This window comes from Mandrillus leucophaeus, unplaced genomic scaffold, assembly GCF_000951045.1.
Source record: "Mandrillus leucophaeus isolate KB7577 unplaced genomic scaffold, Mleu.le_1.0 Scaffold497, whole genome shotgun sequence".
In the NCBI taxonomy this organism is placed as follows: Eukaryota; Metazoa; Chordata; class Mammalia; order Primates; family Cercopithecidae; genus Mandrillus; species Mandrillus leucophaeus.
Window position 1 is genome coordinate 417,026 of NW_012105331.1, and position 13,266 is coordinate 430,291.

Genomic DNA, 13,266 nt, shown 5'->3' on the forward strand with positions numbered 1-13,266 from the left:
TGCCTTCAGCAAAATAAGATAGCTGCATGCCCCTGGAGCTGTTTTATCAGGGTTAAATAAAATTGTGTACCTAAAGGACCTAGAAAATATGTGCCTGGGAGTCAGTGTGTGCTCAAGAAATATTATTTTTCCTGTCTAAAGATCTCATTATTTTGCTTACTACATGATATTTTGTTGCCTTGTAGTGATGATTATTTCTTTTAATATCTGGCTTAGACTAACCCTTTTAGCTTCTTGCATTTTTGTTTTAGAGAGTATAAAGTATGTTTGGTTTTTAGTTGTAATAAAGTTATATGTTGGAACTAGCTCAGTCTAAAAATAATCTCAAACATTACAGTGATTTGAGGGACATTTTTTCCCTTCATTAATTCACTTACCTCATGTTGTTCCAGAAGTATTTTGAGGGGCCACAAAAATAAATACAGCAGGATATAAAGAGATAAGATTAATTATTACAAGTTGGTTCCAAAATTGGTCCCAAGCATCAGAGAAGCCAAAGCAAAGAGGGAAAACTGAGCAATGACAAGAATCACAATGTTTGCAAGATACCAGTTCCTTCAAGAAAGCACAGTTTTTCTTGCAGTAAGGCCTAAGTGAACTCTGTTCCATCCTCAACAGTATCTCTACAGAATAGCTGCCTCTGATTCTGCCTTTTGGTACAAACCAGGGCACCACACCCAAGAGCAGCTGAAGACAAGATCTAAGCAAGGTAGGTTTCTGCTGGACTAGTGTGATTCAGGTGTGGGATCTTCCTGGCAAGAGGAATCAATGAGATGTACATTTGTTCCAGTTACTATAGGTGCATAACAAATTACCCCAAAACCTAGTGGCTTAAAATTACTATTTTAGTTTGCTTACAATTTTGAGCAAGAGTAATGTGGATAGGGAACAACAAGGATAGCTTGCTCTGTTCTGTGATATTTGGTGTTCACACAGGGGCAATGTGAAAGCCGGAATCTGGAAGCGTCTTTACTTACGCAGCTGATGGCTGGTGCTGGCTGTTGGCTGGGACAGGGGAACTCACACATGGCTCATCCACATGGCCCAGCCTGCCTCACTGCATGGAGGTTGACAGTAATCAGAATTCTTCTGTGGTAGCTAAGCGCTCCAAAGGTGAATGTCCCAGAGGGCCAGACAAAAGCTGGATAGTCTTTTCTGGCCTAGCCTCAGAAGTTATCCGAAGTCCCTTTCACTGAATTTGGTTGGTTACAAAGCAAGTCACAAGCCCACCCAGATTCAAAGAAAAGGGACATAGACCCCACTTCTTGGTAGAAGGCATGTCATCACATTATAAAAAAGCATGTGGATGGGAGGTATGGTTGCCACCATCTTTGGAAAACAGAATTTTCTACAACATCCTCTATGCAATCACCTATACATACTATATCTTGCAATAAAGCCTTTGATAAGAATTGAGCAGACCCTTGGTCCTTAAAGGGTATCTTTTTGGTGTCAAACGCTAGATGAATAAGTCTAAATAGGTTGGTCTATTAGGTATAGTCTAAATAGGGATACAGCACATTTGAGAGTCACTGTGACCATAAACTAAATGGCTCAACAGAATCTGGGTCCTCAAATATACTAGTATGCTCAGGCTGCCATCACAAAATACCATAGGCTAGGTGGCTTAAACAACGGAAACGAATTTTCTCACCATTCTGGAGCCTGAAAGTCTAAGATTAGGGTGCCAGTATGATTGGTTTCTGGTGAGGCTTTACCCTTGGGTAGCAGATGGGCACCTTCTGGCTGTGTACTCAGCTGACCTTTCTCGTGAGCAGAGAGAGTGAGAGAGTTCTTGCGTCTCTTCTTCTAAGGGCATTAATCCCATTATAAGGGTCCCACCCTCGTGACTTCATCTAACCCTAATTACCTCCCAAAGACCTGCTCTTCCAATACTATCACATAGAAGCTAGGCCTCTACATGTGAGTTTGGAATGGACACAAACATCCAGGCATAACACCATGGTTACAGACATGTCAGCATTCAGTGGAAAATGGCATCAATCCCTGAACATTTCCAAATATCTGGAGTCTTTAATCAAGTGGATAATTTACTCATACACATGAATTTTTCACTTTCTTTCAACTTAGTCTTATAGCTAAAATTCAAGCCAGAGACTATGACATGGATATAAATAGACCCAGAGAATCATTATATATAATTTGGAAAGGGTGTCACTGGCATACATCTGTAAGCAGTTCAGGAACACTTTCAAGCTGTGTTTACATGATATCAAACATCTGGATGAAAACTGAAAAAAAAATAATCAATTTGGATTGGAAACAAAGCAGAAGTACAAATCTCAGTGCACTGTACTGGCCTTTGGAATATTGAATGCAGAACTGATCCCCTTACCCCAGGAATGAGATAATGGTGCTCAAGAAAGGACACTGAAATGACCGAGAAGGAAAGGGGGCTTCTGTGGGAAGCCATATTCAAAAAAAAAAAACAAAAAACTAATTCCATTATGCAACAGGAGATGAGAAGGGACAGCATCAAAGACTGAAAAACATAAAGGAAATGAATCTTAAAGCACCAAACTGCAAGAACTGGGAGCTTTGAGTCTTAACGGCAATGAATTTTATTCAACTAAAAATCCAATAAATCCTGGTCGTCAGGGAAAGGGGCATTCAGTAAACTCAAGATTCTAGATAGCCAACAAACCATTCCTTTAAGTATCACAACCTATGTTCACTTTTCAGGTAGAACCTTTTCTCAAATATCTTACGTATTCCTGGGGCCTCTTAAAAAGAATACACTCTACCCAGATCACTACACACTAGCCCTTAGTGTGTAGAGAAACTATGCCACATATCTTTGTGTCCCAGTGGTCCTTGTTAAAGGGCTACAGGACCCCAAAATACTTTAGTTGTTGTCTGCATTTTTTCAGAGTTCTGCTATTTTCTCTTTCCATCATTTCTTGGCTTTTCGTTCTTGCAGCATGTCTTAGGATAAGTTTCTCCAGAAGCTGACCCTGAGTTAAGGACTTGAGAGGTAGTTGTTTGGGAGGCAATCTCAGGAAGTACCAGGAAGCCCATCCAGGTGCATTCCTAAGAGGTTATTTATTCAACCCCTGTGGACAGCTGGGCTTCAGTCCTGCCAGAACTTCTATAAGACTATGCAGAACTGTCCCACACAAGAGGCAGGAACCTAGATTTCATCTCCAAATCTTGCCCATTGTTCTCTTAGAACCACTGCCCTTAACTCCCAGGCACTATCAAAAGCCTGCAGTTGTTTGCAGTAGGAAGTCATCAGGTGAGTAAGAGGTAAAGTGAGTGTAGACAGGAGCACCTGCTCTACCCTGCCCTCCTGATAGAATTTTGGGGTAAAGAAAGAAAACTAGACTATGAGTGAGAGCCTACAGGACTCTCTCCTGAGTAAAGGATACCTTCTCTGATAGCTTAGGGGTGTTTACTTTCTGATTTCTCCTTGGTTCTTGATCATATTTTTTAAAGGTGCTATAATGCAACTGGTAGTTTAAAAAATTTTTTTTGGTCATTCAAAAAGTCCAATATAATTAATTTTTGAAGCAAAGTAAGAGTCCACTAAATGGCAGGTAGTGTTACATACACTCCCTAGAGATGAAAACTGACTTGCTAGTGTTACCTCAAGTAATGGGAAATGACCAGACCTCCTAAAGAGTCAGTGTGCAAGTTAGGGCTACTGTCCCAAGAAGGACACCTGAGTCCAAATGGGGATACTGCGGCAAAACCCAAGCACACTTGTTTCCACACTCTGTGAGGCAGAGCCAAAGGGGAAACTGCAGGTCAATAGATATACAGGGATCCACGGCACAAGGGATGCCACATTACAAACAAGACTCATCCCCTTATCTTTTCATCTTCAGAGGGGAAAGGGACTTGGTCGACACTGGCTCAGGAACTGGCAGAGAAGAGAATATAGGGGCAGGGAGTCATGTGCAAAGCATGCAAGGTGGTGAGGATGCACAGAGCTGGCATCTGAAGAGGGCCAGCACAGGCAGCCCATCTCTTATTTAGTGCTCCACATCAAATTCATGAACAGCCAGAACAAAAATCCAGGTGTCTTCACTCCAACACAGCAGAAATTACTCAACATTGATTCACTTAGAGGCAAAGCTAAGAGGATGTGGTTCCAGGAACACAAGGGCACGCTGGCCAGAAGGTCCCATGAGGATAATTCAGAGAGCTTTGAGATAATTCAAGGCCAGGTCAGAGAGCCAAAACCTCCAGCCATCACAGCAAAGCATCCACTGGCAGGGAGGAGACAGCCTTAAGCTGGGGGAAGGAGGGGCCAGGAGTGCACACACCAGGGACGAAGCTGCAGCAGACAGAGAGCAAGAGGAAAGACATGCAGCAGCAGGGCAGAGAGCAGAAACAGACTGACATGGCGCAGATGCAGGATGTGGCTGGGCTATGACAAACTCCTTGCTGTGTGGACTCTGGGTAGTTCTTTGTTTTGGTGTATATTCAGGACTTTCCTGTGAATGGGGAGCATAGCAGGTTAGTAAAGAGGCTGGCTCTAGGATGGCTGAGAAAGCTTGAACTCTGGCTTGGGTGTAGCTGGATTTGGGCAGGGATGGATAAGGGGAGATAGCCAAGAGAGTGCTGTTGCAGCAATCAAGACACAGGAAAGAGCTGGGAGGAGGGAGCCTGTGAAGATGGAAAGGAAAGGGTAAAATGAAGAGATTCATGGTAGAAATAGCATCAGATGTTGATAGGACTTTGGATGGCAGCATTGAAGCAAGGAAGACAGAAATAAGGGCACTGATTTGGAGACTATAAGCCTGGGGAACTGGGAGGCTGTTAGCATCTTCAGTACAATGGAGATGTAATTGTTGGAAAGATGTGATTGAGGTGAGAATGGTTGCACTGACCTCACCCTCCACTCTGTACTAGCAGAGGAGAGCATGTTGGGAAGTGATTCCTGGTTTCAGAGGCTCTCCTTTTTCCTGCCAGTAACTCCTCATTCCTCTTAACTCTCGAAGCAATATCACCTATACTAAGGAAGAAGGCACATGTCCCACATGCTTGTTTCCTGGGACAGAACCCAAATATTTGATCCTTGGACTTATGAATTTCATCAAGAGAAGTTAAGGTATGAGTTACAGGAATGTGGAGGATGAACCGAGTTCCTGGGTTTTTGACAAAATATGTGACTGAGACATTATACACATTAGAAGAAAGTAACACAGAGTTTGGAAGGATAGAAGACCACAGTTCAGCTAACTGGAAATATGGTATCAACGTGTCTGTTTTAGAAGAGGACCAGTCCACTTGAATGAGGTCACTGTGACTCAAACATTATGCTGTAATGCTATCCTGAAAGAGGTTCAATAAATCTAACCGCTTATGAATGCCTAGATAACACAAATTTGGCAAGATCTAAAAACCAGCTAAGATTGATAGTGACAGTCAAAGGAGAAAGTTGTTGAAACATTGGAAACTCTCATGGGATGATGTCTGTAAATGGTTTGAAATAAAATAAATTTGATATCCTTGGCCATGGAAGGAATTCCCTTCTCTGCAATAGTGTTTGAGGTGTTAAGATGCCCACAGCCACAGTCAAGAGGCCAGAGAAGCAATGGAGAGAGGCCCAGGTGTCTTACTAAGGGATAACATTAACTTATGCCTCCTCAGAGAATGAGCAAAGGCTTATGGCAACCAAGCATGGAAGATTCCTCTTTTAGAAGTGTTGATAGCTTCAACCAGGCAGACTGCTTTGAACACAAAAGGGAGGGATCAGTTTAAGGACAATGCCAAGGGAAGACTTGGCGGGAAAGAAAATGTTGGATAGATAGAAGAGAGGAATGGAAAGTTTGAAAACCCAGAAAAGAAGAAAAGGGAAGGGAAAGGGAGGGAGATGGAGGGAAGGGGAGGAAAGAGGAGGGGAGGGGAGGGGAGGAGAGAGAGTCTTTGATGAGATGAAGAAATTGAAAAGAGGTATTGGTCAAGTCCTGCTTTTGTTAATTCCATTCCAGATGTATATGATCTACTAGAACACTGGTGTACAGGAGGTAAAAGGAGAGGAAAGATCAGTACTGGGGAGAGAGATTTGGGAAGTGAGGGTGTAAACCAAATGAAAACTGGATGTAGTAAAGGAAGCAGCAGGAAGTCACTGCTGTCCTGGGCTGGAGTACACAGGCCATAAAGGAGCATGGTAATATGATGGGAAATCCTGAAATAGGGCCAGACACATGGGTTCTGGTCCCAGTTGTTCCTAACTCTGGGCAAACCACTCCATCTTTCTAGATTTATTTCTTCATATCTAAAGTGATGGGGTTAGACTAGGTGACCTTGAACATTTCTTCCCCCTTCTACAGCCCTCGACTGGGCGTAGATGTTATGAAATCAGAGACTTACAAAAATGGAACCGTCCAGATTGGAACATGTATTTAGCTTTTCTAAGTAGAAAATGCTTTGAAGGGAGGAACAAAAGGTTCCACTCAACACTTGGCGAGCGATATTTGTTCTGTAAAATAATTAGTGAGTAAGCATTATTGAACTGGGTTGTCACATAAACATTAGAGAATTAAAAGAAAAAACAAATTTAGGAGATTCAATTTTCCCTTCCACAGATCAGAAGGATGATTAACATAAACCACGGGAGGATATTTTTAAAGACATGTGCAGGAGAAGAGTCAGCATCAGATGAAAGCCTGCTTGTCTGGAGATCAGGAGCCTTGAGCTCTAGTCTCAGCTCTGCCACTCCCAGGACTTGGACACATCATTTCCTTTCCATGTCTCAATTTCCAAAGGAATCCTAAAAGTCGTGGACTCCAGCCTCCCACAATACCCCTACCCATGGTCATCCAGTTGCAATCATTAAAAAACACTTTCTTATTCCTGTACCACTGGTACATGTGTATCAATGAGGTCTAACTAAGAAAATGTTTTACATATTTTCTTTTCTTTTCTTTTCTTTTTTTTTTTTTTTTTGAGATGGAGTTTCGCTCTTGTTGCCCAGGCTGGAGGGCAATGGTGTGATCTTGGCTAACCACAACCTCAGCCTCCTGGGTTCAAGCAATTCTCCTGCCTCAGCCTCCCGAGTAGCTGGGATTACAGGCATGCACCACCACGCTCGGTTAATTTTGTATTTTTAGTAGAGACAGGGTTTCTCCATGTTGATCAGGCTGGCCTCGAACTCCTGACCTCAAGTGATCTGCCTGCCTCGGCCTCCCAAACTGCTGGAATTACAGGCGTGAGCCACCGCGCCCCGCCCTATTTTACATATTTTCAAAGGAGATCATGCAATGCAGGGAACTGGCTACACAGGTTTGAGAAGCCAGAGGATAGTGAGGTAACCTAGACATTAGCAACAGCATGAAGTCACTGCCACCCTGGGCTGGAGGAGAAAAGGGAGGAGTTGTTGTTACTGGAGCCAAGGGGTTGGTATCACCTCATGAAAGCTGGAACCACAGTAGGTCCATTCGGTGGGAGCTGGAGCCACAGAGGAGATACAGCAACTGTCAAAGGTGCCAAGATTGAGGGACAGAGGATAGGGGAGAATATTCCTTCCCCAACCTGCCCACCTTCTGCCAGTGCCTCCCACTGGCTCTATCCAGCTAGAAACCAGCTAGTACAGGGGCCTGGCAAATGCAGCCTGTAGGGGTCAGCCCCTTTTCCATACAGAGGATGGAAAGGGCAAGGACAGGCAGGCCAGGACTGGCACAAGATCCAAATTCTCTCTTCTTATAACTTTTATCCATTAGTCCCACATCAGCCTAGAAGCCAAGTCTTTACACATTTAAGGACATGAATCCAGTCATGCCTTCTTTGGATTTTTTTGTTTTTGTTTTTGGTTTTGTGTTTTGGCCTTCTCCAGCCTGACATTCAAACTTTCTCATACAGAATGGTTTCCAAGCTGCTCTCAACATCTTGATTCCCCCACCTTGGGGAGATTCCTGATATGTCCCTTAAAATGTGGCACCAGATGTTCATAAGACCCCAGGTGTCTATAAGACTAGCTCCAATACAGAAGAACTATTCCTACCCTTATTGTAGCAATACAGTTATTATCCCACTGTTGACTCATGTTGCTCTTATAGACAACTAAGACCCACATGTCTTTCCCACACGATTTTGTCTTCTCTGACCTGCGTTAGTATGGTAATCTATACCATTGATAAGTACAAGCATCAAATTCTTTCTCTAAATCACTACTCTTATTGTTGTCTTAAAAAAAAAAAAAAGTACAATAAACTAGAGCCAAGTGCAGAGTTCTGTGTCACTCCACTGGAGACCTCCCTCCTAGTTAACTCAAAGCCCATGAATCAAAGCTCACTGCGTAGGATTGTTCAACCAGCTCCAGATCCACCTAGCAGCAAGGAAACTGTGTAAGACCTCCTCAAAACTTAAATCACAATATATGGTATCTGTGACAGTCACTTCCCTTCATTTTGCACCTGAAACACAGAAGGGTACTCAACAAATACTTGATACATACCAAGTAAAATAAAATTATCTTGATTTATACACTTCATGACTCTGTTTAAAGAAAGTTAATATGGTTATTTTAGCAGGACATGGTAAGGAACCCATGTTGGCTGCTGGTGATCAGAATTCTCTTCTTTAAATGCTTATAAACCTCTTTGTTCCAGACTTTTGCTAGACAGCAACAAAAAAGTCACCAATTTGTTAAATCTGGAATCAACTCCTTTCTTCTCTTTGAAAACTGGGGTAACACTGCCCCACCCAGTCTTTGGGTACTTTCCTATAATCCTGAAAACCATAAAGACTCTAGTTGCCACTGAAGCCTCATGGGTCTTGATTCCATCTTCTCCCCTGTGGGAATAATACTGGCCTTTTCTATGCCATAGAGCTGTGTAAGGATCCAGGAAGATGGGAAGGCACTGGGCAGAGCTCAGCAGTCACTTAGGGTACCCACATACAAGCTGTGTAGATGCTCGTAAGAACAGCTCTCATACAGCAGTGGAGTCACATCCCACAGCCAAAATGAATGCCACGAATGAGATCACACACCATATGTGATCAGGGAGGCTCCCAGTGGGGCTGAACCAAAGATCCTGGTGCTGCCATTTCAAGGGCTTATAAATAACCCATAGGGTTGGGCTAGGGCACAACAGAGGTTGGGCCCATAGAGTTTTCTTCTCTCTCCCTCTTTCTCTTCTCCCTTTCTCCTTCCCAATTTCCCTCTCCCTTTGGATCAGTGCTTTTGAGTCACTATAACTGCATTAACCACCCAGAAAGCTATCCTGCCGGCGGCAGCTCAGGAAACAGAAGCTAAGAACCCAGGAGAATAGCTGAATGACAAAGTTGCCAGCCTCATCCGCCCTCTGCCTCCTACAAGGGGTCTGGACTTGGATGGGGCTGTGCAGAGGACACATTGCCCACAAAGAAAGTGTGGAAGGAAACTTTGTATTCTTCTCCTAAACCTATAGAAATCCCCTCTGGGCTCAAGTGATGCTGGACAAATGCAAGAATGAACTCAAATAAGCCACCCACTGCCTAGTGGAGATTATACCCATGAAAAGTCTTGATAACCTTAAAGTCTTGGGATATATACAACAACTATTTTGTTAGCTGCAATTTTCTTTCTTGTTTCTCTCTCCCAAGGTAAACCAAGGAGGCTGCTGAAAGTTCACAGGCATTGATTAGTGATGTGTGCAAAGATTTAGATATGAGGATATTGATTGATACTATTATAGCAGAAAATTGTAAACAACCTAAATGCTCAACAATAGAGGATTGTTTAAATACATATGGTGTACTCATCCAGTAGAAAATTGTACAGCTATTAAAAATCAAGTTATCAAAGAGTAGATGAAATGATGTTCCCAACATATTGTTAAAAGGAAAAAGTAACTTATAAAAGCCGAATACTGTACACATATAGAAGGAAACTTTTCAAAACATACGTTAACCATGATTGCAACTGGTAAAATTACGAATTAATTTATTTTCTTCTTTTTTGTTTATATGTATTTTCCAATTTTTCTAGTAATGTGCATTACTTTTTAAACAAGAGGGGGGACTAATTAAAGCTTATTTTTACTGGCAAGAAAGAAATAGGAAAAGCTCCCTTTTTCAAGGCTGTCTTCTAGCACCTTGTTCTGTTAGATGGACATTGAGCTAGCTTGGACCCTGCTCTCCAGCTTACCTACAGTCCATGGAGGCCTCCTTAGCTCTGGGTAGAAGCTTCCTCGGGACCAAAGTCTACCTTGAGATAAATTATCAAAAATAGGGCCAACCTCTCACCTCTAAGGACCAAAGGCCTCTTCAGCCTAGAGAAAACAGCAGTTCTAGAGTTGGTGGGTTTTCAAAGCAGAGCAGCAGCCCTAACATGTGAAAAGTATCTCCCTCCCTCCTCCCACTGCTGAAGGTTTGCAGACAGCTCCCTTTCCATCCCACAAGAGGAGACAGGCAGATGAGTCATAGCACTGGCTCAGATTAAAGGAGTATTATTGTGTTAGCAGAAATGGATCTATTTTATTATCTGTTTCTTGACACCTTACAAATAGATATGCTTTACCCACCAGACAGGCAATTTCCTTAAAAAGCCAACAATTTTGTTCACTCGAGTTAAGAAATGACCAATGAGTGGTAGAAACTCGTATATCTGAAGAGCTGCCAGGCTGAAAAGATGTAGTGGAAACACTGAGGAAGTTGGTTTATAACCCTCAGACTCTAGATTCAAGTCTGCAAAGTGATGCCATTTTTCTAAAAATATACAGAGGAACTACAGAAACCCTTTCCCCTTTTCTGTTTCTTAAGAGTTTTTTTTCCCCCCAAGAAATACATCAGAACTGGTTTGTAAAAGGAGATTTACCACCTCAGATTTTACTGTTTTAGTTGGGGTGATGGTCATAGGATACTATTTTAAGGACTTCCTTCTCTTACACAGATTTTTCCATACTGGGAGGAGAGATAAGGTATGTTCCACTAATGTTCCTCATTAAATTCACACGCGTGCCAATAGTCATTTCCCTTTGTCTTGCTGTCCCATGACAACAGATTGCACATCATAGGAAATTGGAATGAAGACCTTATTTAGTTTGGATCTCTCTTCCCCATTGTCTAATTCCATATTCAATTCAATTTTTCATTCTATGTCTGCCTCCTTTCGCAGAAATATACTATGAATGAATATAGGTGCAGGTAAATTAATAGGCATTATCTAAGAACTTAACTCAAAGACTTTTCAGGATACCTTGACCAGTTCTTTCTCACCCCCCGCATGCCCCAAGCATTTCTCTCTGGGTCAAAATGTACTAGATACTTAGTGAAGACCTGATGACTGATGAGCATACATGTGTTGTAAATGTGTGTTCTCAGTACATTGTTTACTATTGATCAAATTCCAGCAGTTTCTCCATTTCCTTTTTGCTGTTATCCATACATGTTTCTGTGGTCTGTCTCCCTCACACTGCAACCCAGGCTACCTGTACATTAAAACACAAACAAAACCAAAAAAGCTTCCATGAAGTGCAAGGAAAGGAGATCTAAGGAAATAGGGAAAGTTTCACATTTCCTGTTATTGAATCTAGGCACAACCTTTAGAGGAAGCTGAATGCCTTTTCAATCCCATATGCTCTGTTCTGTGAAGCTATCATTGTTATTTTACCTTATGACTGCAAAGCTATTATAGCAAACTTTTTAAATGATCCCAACTATTTGTTTTTTGAGAATCATCTTGTATCCAAATTTTGCCATTACTTTTTTCTTTCTTTCTTTTTTTTTTTTTTTTGAGACAGCGTGTCGCTCTTGCTGCCTAGGCTGGAGTGCAATGGCATGATCTTGGCTCACTGCAACCTCCACCTCCCGGGTTCAAGAGATTCTCCTGCCTCAGCCTCGTGAGTAGCTATGATTACAGGCGTGCACCACCACACCCGGCTAATTTTGTATTTTTAGTAGACATGGGGTTTCTCCATGTTGGTCAGGCTTGTCTCGAACTCCCAACCTCAGATGATCTGCCTGCCTTGGTTTCCCAAAGTGCTAGGATTACAGGCGTGAGCCACCACGCCCGGCCCCCAGTTTTTTTCATTAAAAAATGCAATTCTAAAATATTTTGTTTTTCTAAATGGGATCCATTCGATATAAGAATTAGTGTTCTTTCCAGTTATCAAACATTCACTGTGTGCCAGGCATAGCTTTCACACTCATTAATTTATTTACAAACGCCCTATGAAGGAGACACCAACACTTGAGGAAATCGAGGGACATTTAGCCATTTGCCCAAGATAACACATCCACTGTGGGGTTCTTTTGACCATTTCATCAATATCCATCCAACTTTTATCACTAGAGTCCCTGAGCTTGGCCATCCTTTGTTTTCTGCAAACACAAAGTAGAGTGGTATTTGTACTCTGTTAAGCCCACACTTCACTAAAGAAGGCAGCCCTCAGGTAGACCAGAAGCCAAAACTCACTTATGACACTATATCATAGCAGTCAGGAGCAGATCTGGACATCAGAAGGTCCTGATTTCAAGTCCCAGCTCACCTACCTACTGGATGACCTGAGACCACAGGGACATCATCTGCTTTCTCTGAGACTTTTCCCATCTGTAAAATGGGAGTGAAAATAAGTTGAATTCTATGAACTTGCCAACTGTCAACCATTTTCTGCTTCCAAAAAGTATTTTCAAATGGTGCAACCCAAATTCTTCACTGGGTCATTGTACAGATTACATGAGGACACAAAGGGAAACGTTCAGTAAGTGGCACTTTTTAGTAGACTTTTTCTTCTTGATTTTCTTTTGCTCTGGCCAATAGTTTGCACTCTCTGGGCAGACTTGACATGCAGAGAACCCATCTTGAGGCTTTGTGAGTGTAGGAGCCTATAATAGGGAGACAACAAGAGCATATAGATAACCAAGAATTAACAACAACAAAAAAAGGCCTCAGTGCTCCTTGCATTTCCTCCCTCGTTTGGGCTCTTAATTAGTAAATAGGTTTACAAATGCTTCCCCACCCCCTTTCAGAAAGGAGGGTGTTACGGAAGTTTAGCACTCTGTGTTTAATCCCATCTACAAAGAAAAGCTTTTAAAATTTATTCTGGCCCCTCTCTAGTCGCAGGCGCGAAGTGGCACGGCTGCTTGATTGGCAGGGTGGCTCCAGCCTTCCAGGCGAGTCAGGGTTCGGACTCACCGAGCCCCCGGAACCAGCTTCACCACCGCTTGCCCCACCTGCCCTGCCCGCGCCGGGAGAAGATTCAAACAGCCAGAGTTAGCATTACCTGCCTGTGTCTTTACTTCGTCGCTAGGTGCCAGGCCCTGCGCTCTGTCCCGCACATGCCTTGTCTTACTACTTCCGACAACAGTCCTACG

At 42.7% G+C, this 13,266-nt stretch overlaps 1 protein-coding gene across 1 annotated transcript in view; it reads left to right on the top strand.

Moving 5' to 3' along the window:
• The first annotated feature begins 3,692 nt into the window (after positions 1 to 3,692).
• TNFAIP8L3 (tumor necrosis factor, alpha-induced protein 8-like 3) overlaps positions 3,693 to 13,266 on the top strand; it is a 47,950-nt gene continuing 38,376 nt past the window's right edge. The window contains exons 1-3 of the mRNA XM_011995750.1: positions 3,693 to 3,864; positions 6,989 to 7,028; positions 10,356 to 10,368. Coding sequence (XP_011851140.1) covers positions 3,693 to 3,864; positions 6,989 to 7,028; positions 10,356 to 10,368 — 225 coding nt within the window. The remainder of the gene's footprint in view (positions 3,865 to 6,988; positions 7,029 to 10,355; positions 10,369 to 13,266) is intronic.